We start from the raw sequence: 11,124 nt of genomic DNA, 5'->3' as shown, positions 1-11,124 counted from the left end.
ACCCGCTCCATGACCCATGACCCGCTCCATGACCTCTGACCCGCTCCATGACCTCTGACCCGCTCCATGACCTCTGACCCGCTCCATGACCTCTGACCCGCTCCATGACCTATGACCCGCTCCATGACCTATGACCCGCTCCATGACCTCTGACCCGCTCCATGACCTCTGACCCGCTCCATGACCTCTGAGCCACTCCATGACCTCTGACCCGCTCCATGAGGCGTATACGTATTCATACCTAAGGCTCCTAAGTTTTCGAAGAAGAAGATGATGATGATGGTGAATACAGCAGCTATGTATGTTCAGAAAAAAGGGAAGTAAAGGAAATTTACAACCTCCGCCTGTCTCGACACCACTTTTGTTCGAGTGGGCAACAAAATATTATTAATGCTTCGTCGAAGGACTTTCTTGGAGGGATGCTAACCGGAGCAAGCAGCGGCGGGAGCACGCCTTCACTCCGCGCGACCGACATGGAGGAGTTGGCAGAGACCGTCTCTCAGCAGCTATGGCTCTTGCAGTTGGATCAGCTCAGAGGTGTGTGCAGAAGCTAAAATCCAAGGCGGACATTCTGTAACGAGGTGAGCGTTAATATGATTAATAACAGAGTCCATTGATGCTGTGATTAACGATGAAGAGGAGGCGGTGAGACGCTTTCTTCAGAGAATGTTCAAATCAATTGAACAGATATCAAAACATTTTGAAGTTTCTGCTGAAGAGGAGGCAACGTGCAACACATCACAAAGCACCAAAGGCTGTAACGGAACAAATGGACTTAGCAGAAAAATACTCACAGCTCCACCTTAACAACCAAGCATTGCAAGAGGAAGTTGGGAGGCTAAATGAACGTATAAATGATAAGCCTCAGAGAACAGTGACTGAAATGCCAACCACAGCAAATAGGCTTCCAGAAGTGACCATACAGAGGGAATTTAAAATATGTGGTCAGATAGGGGAGAAAGGTCAGAAAGACAGGCTCTCATCCACAAACTTAATGCATCAGATTGAGAGAGGCCTGAGTAAAGGACATAGCGATGTTGAAGTAATAGAAGCTGTAATAAAAGCAATGAGCCCTGGTTTAAGCATTCGTGACATGCTTGAAATTAAATGTGGTCTGACCCCGCCCCAGCTGAAAGCAATTTTAAAGAGGATAGTTCTATTGATATCTACCAAAGACTGATAAATATCACACAGGACAGTCGGGAATCCCCCCAAAATTTCCTCTTCAGGGCAACTGAACTGAAAGAGAGGCTGCTGCTTGCTTCAAGAGAAGTAGATGCAGATGAGCAGTACAGCGCCGACTTCATTCAGAGGAAATTCCTGAGGTGAGTCAGAACTGGACTATTGAGTGACAACAAAGCTTCAGCTGAAGTCTTACCTTGATGATCAAGCTGAGACAGATGGGACTCTTATTGAAAAGATGAATGAGACTGCAAGTGTGGATTCAGAACGACAGTCCAGAGGAAAAGCTACACGAAAACTCCAAAAGTCAACGAGCTACAAACAGAAATGCAGTTCAGACAGCAAAACCAGGCTGCATCTAGGCCTGTCGCGATAAACGGTAAATCAATTAATCGCACGATAAATTAAACCTACCGACCTCATTTTAATTATCGTCTCTTCCTGTTGATGACTCTGAATGAAAAGAGGCTCAGCTCCGGTGCTCTGCACTGACCCTCCCTTCCTCATTTCCTTAGTGTAATGTCCAGCTCACACTACACCAGCTGTCGGCCCATTTTCTAAACCTGAGACACATCAGCCGACAGAAATCCTAGGATAACAGTTCATAGGGTTCAGCCGTGTGGTGTCCAGCAATGGGCACAAAATAATGGCTACAAGTCCAGTTAGCTGATTTTAATACCAGGCATTAATCAATACTTTACTAGAATCTACCTGTGATGCATGTGGCTAGAGTCAGCGTAAAGTCCTGACTGAATGAAAATCATTGTAACCTATTTATGTCACGTTAACGAAGAACAGCTGGAAACTTACTGGGTTTATCAGCTGCGGTAGCAATTTGGCTCCAACTCCTCTCCTTGTCATTTCTATAATCTTTGCACGAAATGTTGATGTTGTTTCTACATATCATCTCCGATGCTGGACTTCGTGTCGCGCCGTGTCAGCTGTTTGGGATTCCCCTCCGTAATTTCCCCTCAGAAAGCAGGAGGAGAATCCGGCTTTCTGATTGGCTACCTGTCACATTCACCGTTAAGCTCCGGGTCGGGGAAAACCCCTGATTTAGATCGACGATCTACATCACACTGCAGGATGATCGGTTAGGAAATCAGCAGCGACAATCTTAGATCGGCCAACGATCTAAGATTGTTGTAAGAGGAAAATAGGGGCAATAAATGGTGTAGCATGAACTACTGCATTAGGTGGCCGGATGGCCCGTTTTCTCTATTTAAATCTAGAGATTACAGAAGGGCAATACAGACTTCATAATCTGCTCTCTTTTGGTTGAATCCAGTATTTATTTCCACTTTGGCTTCATGTTGTTTAGTTTTTATTCAAGTACATTTTTTGTTAATGGAGGCTGAGAATCCATTTTATTTTTGTTTTGGTTGTTTTGTTAGTTTAGTTGATCAGCTCCAGTGTTATGTGTTCTTTTGGAAATAAAGTGCATCAGGAAATCGCTGCATTATTAGTCATTTCCATTAAATCAGTGTCAAAAAGTCTTGAAACAATATTATCGTTTATCACAATAATTTTTTAGACAATTAATCGCTCACCAAAATTTGTTATCATGACAGGCCTAGCTGCATCTAATGCCAGTTTCCAAGAACAGTCAGCTGAAGTGGTGAAGGAAAAAAACCGTAAAACATCAACACCCATCAGTTCAAGGGAGTCAGAGCTATGTGAAACAGTAAGGCTGCTCTGGGAAGAAATCACTGAAATCAAGAAAATCAAGCAAAACCTTTGCATGTGCTCTTCACATGCAAAGGATGTGAAGAGCACAACATAAGTGATCAATGTGAACATTGTTTTAAGTGTGGACAATTGGGACACTTCTCTAGGGGTTGCAGGGGACCCAAAAGGTTGACTGTGAAACCTGATGGCATGAATGTGAACATGCAGACATCCACACACTCACAACACACGGTGCTGCAAGGAGAAGCTGAGGAAAAGGTGTATGAGCGGCTCTGTGAACGGATTAAACAGCTGGAGGCGCAAGCGGAAATGGATGAGAAAGCGAAAATATCGTACGTTCCACTTATGCCAGTCACCTCTCCATACATCATCACACCTGTCATGATCCGTGTTTCTGTGTATTTATTTTTAAGGGTTTTCTGTGTTCAGTTTCTGTCCTGTGAGTCTCTGTCTCTGCGTCTTCCCCGTTGATTGCTTCCCAGGTGTGTCTAGTTACCTGATTACCCTCCCTGTTGTCTCTGTCTCTTGTCGGGTCCTTGTCGTGTTTACGTCATTCATCGTTTGTCTGCTTACCTTCACAGTCGAACTGTTAAGTCCTATGTTGGTCTAGCTCTCGTTTTCAGGCTTCAGGTTTTCAGTTGCTACCAGTAATTAGCTGTGTGCTAACTCTCTGCCGTGCCACCTGTTCTGGACTGTTGAGCTTTCTTCATTAAATTTATCATCATCTTTATCACAACCTGGGTCTCTGCGTCTCTCCTCACCACCTCGCAACCACCACACCTGACAGAAGGACCCGACCAGACCGGTGAGAATCGCAATTAACAACAACTATGAACCCAGCTGCTCAGATGTTCGGAGACGTGGACCGTTTAAAGAGAACAATCAAGAACTATGTCGACACCGTGGCTAAACCCTGCTCTTTGTACAAACGGTTTACCACGGCCTCAGCCTGCGCAACGGTTCTCCGAAAATGGATCCCGCTCCTCCCCGATCCAGGTTTGGTGGAATTATTGGAAGACGCCGAGTGGGACCGTGATGCAGCCCAGGCGGAGATGATGGGCAATCCAGCTCCACTTCCTGCTGCGGCGGCGGCGACCGCCGGACCCGCCTCCGGGACTCCTGGTTCTTCGCCCACCCTGGTTGGGTAGTTTTTGTTTGGACTGTTTTTTTTTTTTTTTCTAAAAGACAAAACCCTACCCTACCCTAACCCTATGTTTTAACATCAGCCAAGCTAAATGCCACCACACACCCCTGGATAGCCGAACCAGCAGACTTTAACTTCTCCATCAAGTATCGACCGGGGAAAGTGAATGGGGACGCAGATGGACTGTCAAGGATGCCCCTGGACCTGGAGGAGTACATGCGTCCAGGAGATGGAGCCAGAGGTAATTTCTTCTGTCACACAGTCAGTCCAGCTAACATCCCATGATCAAGAGCCGTGGTTGTGTCCTGCAGTCATAATGTCAGTCTGCAATAATGAAGAACAGGAACACATAACACCAACAGTGGCCAAAATATCACCAGAGGACCTCAGAAAAGCACAGGAAGAGGATTCAATGATTGGAAAGGTGCGAGTTTGTGATGAGACAACAATGGCCCCGGCATGCCAAAAGAAATTGGCGTGATGGCATCTCTGTATTCGCTAGAGAAAGAAACAAACTGTGTGTTTAACCCTTCGATCGAGTTCAACTTGTGCTGCCCAAGGCGTGAAGCTGATATATAAAGAACTGCATGAGGAAATGGGACACCTTGGTGTGGAGAGAACATTGAACTTAATCCGTGACCGATTTTACTGGCCATATATGAAAAGGGATGTGGAACACTATGTGACAAAGGTTTGTAGTTGCCTGAAGCGGAAGCATCCAAACAGGATAACAAGAGCACCACTGGTCAATATTGTTACCACTCACCCATTCGAGATGGTCTCCATTGACTTCCTTCATTTGGAGCGTTGTAAAGGAGGATATGAATACATCCTTGTTGTCATAGCTCACTTTTCACGCTTTGCTCAAGCGTATGCATGCGCGAACAAGTCAGCAAAAACTGCTGCAGAAAAGATCTTCGGAGACTTTGCCCTAAAGTTTGGATTTCCAGCTAAACTTCATCATGATCAGGGCAAAGAATTCGAAAACAAGCTGTCTTCTAAGTTGGAAAAGTATTGTGGCATCCAAGACTCCTGTACAACTCCCTACCATGCAGCTGGAAACGGGCAACCAGAAAGATTTAATCAAACTCTTCTTTCAATGCTCAGAAACCTGACAGAAAAAGAAAAGTCAGATTGGAAGAGCTCCCTGCCCAAAGTGGTGCATGCATATAATTGTACGCGTAGCGAAGCAACCGGATATGCACCTTTATGGCAGGAGTCCTCGGCTGCCAGTGGACATGATGTTTGGGTTAACTCCAACTGATCAGAGCACCTCCCACAGTGATTATGCCAGTAAGTGGAGAAAAAGGATGCAAGAAGATTACAAGTTGGCATCTGAGACAGCACATAAGGAGTATGACCGGAGAATTCATGGAGTGGAACTGCAGCCAGGATCTAGGGTCTTAGTGCGGAATTTCAAGGAGCGAGGAGGACCAGGAAAACTCAGGTTACAGGTACTGGGAAGACAAGGTCTATGTAGTCACTGAAAGGAAACACAAGGACAGTCCTGTTTATGCAGTACATCCTGAGAAAGGCGCAGGGAAGGTTAGAGTTTTGCACAGAAACTTACTATTGGCTTGTGATTTTCTGACAGCTGAAACGGATAAAGAAGTGAAAAACATGAGGGACAAGAAGAGGCAACAGCAGAGTAGAAACAGAAGGAAGCAGGAAGATTGTGTTGACAAGAATGGTGACAGCAGCTCTGATGGCGAAGACAACTGGAGGTTCATCACCCATCCGAAGGTACAACCTGAACAAGTTGAAGGTCAGTTGAGTAGAGGTGCAGAGGATGCTCAAGTGGGTGCAGAACAAGAGGTGGAGTGGGAAGGAGAAGTGGACAGAGAGGAAGAAGAAATGGTGGCAGAGGAGCACACGTCATCTGATGAAGCAGGCGAGAGGCGGCTGGAACCTGTTTCAAGACAGTATCCTAGACAACGACATCCGCCCAAAACAACCACATACAGCAGGCTAGGCCAACCAACACTTATGGTTAGCCACAAGTACTGTTGAGTTCATATTGTGGTTCGGTCACATTGTTCAGTTATATGTTCAGGCTATATACACAGGACAGAGGGGATTAGAATCATAAGCTTTAAGCATATTGATAGCTGATTAGTGCACATCTGGAATGTGGATTTAGGCTGATACATATGTTAAGCACATAATAGCATAAGTGGGTCTGAATGAAGGGTTATGGGGCAGGAACTGAAGGTCAAACTTTATGATACACACAACCTGCAGAGATGGCAGAGTGACTTTACAGATATTACCTGGCCAGTACTGTCTATTGTTCAACATGGCATGAAGAGGGGATAGATGCCATGTTAAGAACTGTATCATACAGGAAAGTGTACCAAGAGACCGTCTTCCCCATACCGGCTGAAGATTCAGTTTGTCTGGAGATGTCACTATGTCGGGACGACATTTATTTTGAGGGGGACAGTGTAGGGGACCAGTTGCTGAAGACTTTAGATAAAGGAACCCCCCCCTTCCATTGAAATATGAGTCCATTCTCTTTTCCTATAAATGTTTTGTTTTGTTATTAAAAAGCACCGTTTCATTGTCCATGTTTAGCTGAATATATATGTTGGTAGCTATTCTGGCTGAGAGCGAAACAAGTTTGGACAGTGATCAGTTTGTAACAGGCGCTTAGGGCAGCCTCGGGTCCTAAGGGTCCTAAGTTTTCGAAGAAGAAGATGGTGAATATAGCAGCTATAGCGTAACGCACAGATTGATGAGTGTGTTTTGTATGTTCAGAAAAAAAGAAAGTAAAGGAAATTTACAACCACTGCCTGTCTCCACACCACTTTTGTTCGAGTGGGCAACAATTGGTTCCCCAAAAACGATGAAAACCCAAAATTATCACCAATCAGTAAAATCCCCGCGGGCCGAACTGGAAGATTGGACGTTATGCCGCTAACACTTAGCTTTCACCAACAACTCAGAGGTGGAAGTCAGAGCGATGCGCAACGCAAATAATGTCCCGGCCGGAACACGGCGCGCTAAATGATAAAGTATAAATTAACGAATCTTTGAGGCAGGTAAACTTTCCTGGATGAATTTTAATAATCGAGGGAATCGAATCGCTCCAGGAATCGTTTCAGCCCGAGTTCCTTCTCACTTTAACGGTCCAGTTATTTTGTGGTTTTGTGTCGTGTAGCCATTTTCACTGTTTAATTTGTGTTTCTCATGTTGTAAAAGGTCCTTGGGTGTTTTGAAAGGTGCTGGCAAATAAAATGCATTTTTATTATTATTAGACTGCAGTAACTGCTGTGTTGACATTCAAACGGCACTTTAAGCTGTTTATTTTTAAGCATTTAGCTGAAGGCAGATTTCACCGTCACGTCCACTGAGACTTTGTTCCGAATAATAACCTTACAGACCGGATGTAAGGTTATTAGTTCGACTCTTGTCGAATTTTCTGCCTCAGTTTCGGCTGATGAGGCAAAAATGACCCACAAAAGGCGCTTTCGCACGGAACGGTTGTGTTCGCATTACAACTTGCGACCGGTGTTATAGATCAACTGGTGGCTAAATCAACTGGTGTGGCAGCTGGAAAAGACTGATGTTTCTGTGGGCGTGGCTTTTTAGGACCCCTTTACCGAACCAGGAAGTAAACAATGCAATAAGCTTAAAGAACTACAAATCTTTGCAAAAATACTATCCGATTCCGTAAAACAACCACTAAGATCTCGGGAATAACTAATTAGAAAGACTTTATTGGTCTAATATGGCATGTTGCCTTTTTTTTAAAGTTCATCTGCAAAACCATCAAAACGTGTAAATTACGCAGAACCTGTCCTGACTTATGTGTTGCTTCAGAGGTTGAAACTCGTCAAAGGAAGATCGAAATAGATCTCGATGTGGCATGAGCAGATTTCAAAGTCAAGATTATTCCCTGAAAGCCGACATAAATGTTGAAGAGCCTTGGGATTAAAAATGAAATGTTTAAAAAGATCGACTGGCTGTGTAATTTTTCCTCATATTGTGATATTTCAAATAGGTATCCACAGAAACTATAGCGAAATCTTTTTAACTGTTTCTGTAACGCTACACTTTATTTCCTAGCTGTCACTGATTGTCATCTAACGGACACCCCGCGCTTTCAGAACCAGGCCTGGATTAATTGGTGGCACTTTCAGAATCTCAGTTCGAGTGAAGATTTTAACCTGTTTCTGATGTAAAAGTATATTAGACACTTGTTTTTTCAGCGATGTCTCATATGGTTGAGAATTACGGTCACTTGATGAAAAGAATAAAGACGAGAAAAAATATCAGCAATAAGGAAGAAATGACACTGCCACATAGATCTGCGGTAGCCATGTCTTCTGTAAATGAGCTAGGAAATAAAGTGTAACATTACAGAAACAGTGGGGGGGGTCCTAAAAAGCCACGCCCACAGAAACATCAGTCTTTTCCAGCTGCCACCACCATTTGATTTAGCCACCAGTTGATCTATAACACCGGTCGCAAGTTGTAATGCGAACACAACCGTTCCGTGCGAAAGCGCCTAAAATGTCTCAGTAACGCATTGAGATTTCCTGCCTCTGCCATTAAAACCCAGCTTGTTCCTCATGAGGGCGGAACCGACGTCGTGTCACTTAGAAAGTTCTGCTTCTGGCCCCCCAACACCTCTCCACGACCCCTGAGGGGCCGCGCCCCACTGCTTGAGAAGCCTGTACCAGCCCATCATAAACCTCAGATATCGCAGCTGAACAGGCCGGACTGGTCCATCGCTAATCGGAACCGGGTCGGCGGCGGTACCTTGGCAGCGGACGCCACCTCGCTGCAGTCCTCTAGGGCCTTGCTCAGAACCGACACCAGGCGGGTCTCCAGGTCCAGAACCTGCTCCCAGAACTGGTCCAGCTCCAGCTCGAAGGTCTCAGGGAGGGAGAGAGGCGGGTCAGTGAGGGCTCGGCCACAGGAAGTGGGTTGGGGCCGGGGGTCGGCTCACCTGGTCCTCCGGGTCGGTGGGGTCGCAGCTGCAGGCCGACAGCAGCCTCACCTGGACCAGGAAGTCCTGGTACACCTGCTGGATCCCGACGGTGAGCAAGGTGCCGCTGGCGCCGCTCAGAACCGCCTGGTCCAGCTGGTAGAACCGTGCTGTGACCAAGTGCACTTCCTGTTGGACGGAGGGGGTGGAATCAGTCTACAGGAAGTGAGCGACTTCAGATGAGGGGGCGGGGCTACCTGGATGCTGAGCAGGCGGTTCAGGAAGGTGTCCAGGTGGAAGAAGACCAGGTGAGACGGGAAGGTCCAGCTGGGAGTGGGCGTGGCCTGGAGGACAGAGACAAGCTGGACAATGACATCACTCTGGTTCCACCTGGACAGGTGGCCCTGCTGCAGCCCAGTACCTGGTTCTGGTTCTGGAGCTCCAGTTGGCTCTGCTGCTCACAGAAGGCGGACTTGAGAGCCTGAAGGGTCTGGATCACCAGCCGGATGTCCTGGAGAACCGGGCCGGGTTCTGACACCAGAACCCCGATCACTTCCTGTCCAGGGAGGAAGTCCCTACTCTGCAGGTGAGACAGGTGAGACATGCTGACATCTTGATGGAATAAAGCAACAGATTCTGAACCAGTGGAGACGGCGAGCCTCCTCCAGGGTTTCCCCAGAACGCTGCTCAGCGCCACCGCTCTGCAGGGGACACACTCCCTTAGTTAGCTTCTAGCTAGCTGCACTATTAGCTTCTAGCTAGCTGCACTATTAGCTTCTAGCTAGCTGCACTATTAGNGCCATTTCTTCAAGTTGTCATCCCTCCCCGCAACAGCTGTAGGTTGCGGTAAACCAATAGTCACATTTAAGATTTGATCGCTGGTGTTCCCACATATTTTATAGCCTAAAAGCTCCGACGAAAGCCGGTTAGCGTTAGGGTAACATGCAAACCAATGGCAGTTCCGGCTTGCGGCGGAAGTCACACCCATAATTCACACAAAGCATCATGGGGCGTAGGAATAAGGTGGATACGGCTTTACTGGCTTTTAGCTTATTTTGGTTTTTGTCATTAAGTTGCAAGTTTACACATTCCTCATTGACATCAACGCAGCACAGGCCCACGTGGCATCTGGCAGCATCAGACAACATCATGCGACATCAGGCAGAAATCCTTTGTTATGAATGCTGTTTTAACCCAAACAATGTCATATATTATCTGGAAGACATCTGGCTAATGGCTTAAGGGCTCCAGACTAACAGCTGATGGCTAAGCATCACATAAACTCATTAAAATAACAATGCTAAGCATCTAATCATTTCCAGATCAATAAGTGAAGGTAGTGGTGAGTGTAGCTTCCTGCTCTATGCAGCATGAAAACAAACTCCCTCCCTTGGATTCAGTCACATCTCTCTCAGTTCATCCAACTTAAATCATTCAAATCCATCTATCCTCCTCTGGTTTCAGGTGTTCCCCAGGGATCTGTCCTAGGACCGCTTCTCTTCACCATCTGCAAGCCCAGATTTTAGCCTGGGCTTACCGGGGCTGCAGCCCGGGGCCCCTGTGAATCCCAAAGATTTCTGTGAATGAATAAGGTCAGAATGCCTTAACTTTATCACTGGCTAAGAGGATTTTGGCGGTGCTGTTGAAAAAATGTCTGATTTGTTCAGGCAAACGTCCATCATGATTATTATTGGTCCACGTTGGACGCTTCGTACCCTATTCTCACGATGGCGGACAGAATTAACCATCGTCCCTCTCCACTTCTCAAGACATTAGCCTTGCTAACAGCTGTTCTATGGTCCCACCTGAACCTGAACCTGGATCTGGGTCTGATCCGGTGCCTTTCTTTTTTTTAAAAAAAGGCAACATACCATATTAGACCAATAAAGTCTTTCTAATTAGTTATTCCCGAGATCTTAGTGGTTGTTTTACGGAATCGGATAGTATTTTTGCAAAGATTTGTAGTTCTTTACGCTTATTGTATTGTTTACTTGCTGGTTCGGTAAAGGGGTCCTAAAAAGCCACGCCCACAGAAACATCAGTCTTTTCCAGCTGCCACCACCAGTTGATCTATAACACCGGTCACAAGTTGTAATGCGAACACAACCGTTCCGTTCCATGCGAAAGCGCCTAAAATGTCTCAGTAACGCATTGAGATTTCCTGCCTCTGCCATTA

The 11,124-nt window shown here is 46.1% G+C and overlaps 1 protein-coding gene across 1 annotated transcript in view; it reads right to left on the bottom strand.

The window, feature by feature from the left end:
• The window catches only part of LOC103129959 (dynein heavy chain 17, axonemal-like), a 33,391-nt gene that overhangs the window by 15,620 nt on the left and 6,647 nt on the right, over positions 1-11,124 (bottom strand). The window contains exons 6-9 of the mRNA XM_016665515.1: positions 9,370-9,528; positions 9,206-9,292; positions 8,970-9,137; positions 8,780-8,896 (exon numbers count right to left, since the gene is read on the bottom strand). Coding sequence (XP_016521001.1) covers positions 8,780-8,896; positions 8,970-9,137; positions 9,206-9,292; positions 9,370-9,528 — 531 coding nt within the window. The remainder of the gene's footprint in view (positions 1-8,779; positions 8,897-8,969; positions 9,138-9,205; positions 9,293-9,369; positions 9,529-11,124) is intronic.

The sequence above is a fragment of the Poecilia formosa genome, unplaced genomic scaffold (genome assembly GCF_000485575.1).
Source record: "Poecilia formosa unplaced genomic scaffold, Poecilia_formosa-5.1.2 Scaffold593, whole genome shotgun sequence".
NCBI classification, from domain to species: Eukaryota; Metazoa; Chordata; class Actinopteri; order Cyprinodontiformes; family Poeciliidae; genus Poecilia; species Poecilia formosa.
Note: the sequence above shows the minus strand (reverse complement) of the source record. Positions and strands in the feature narration are given on the sequence as shown.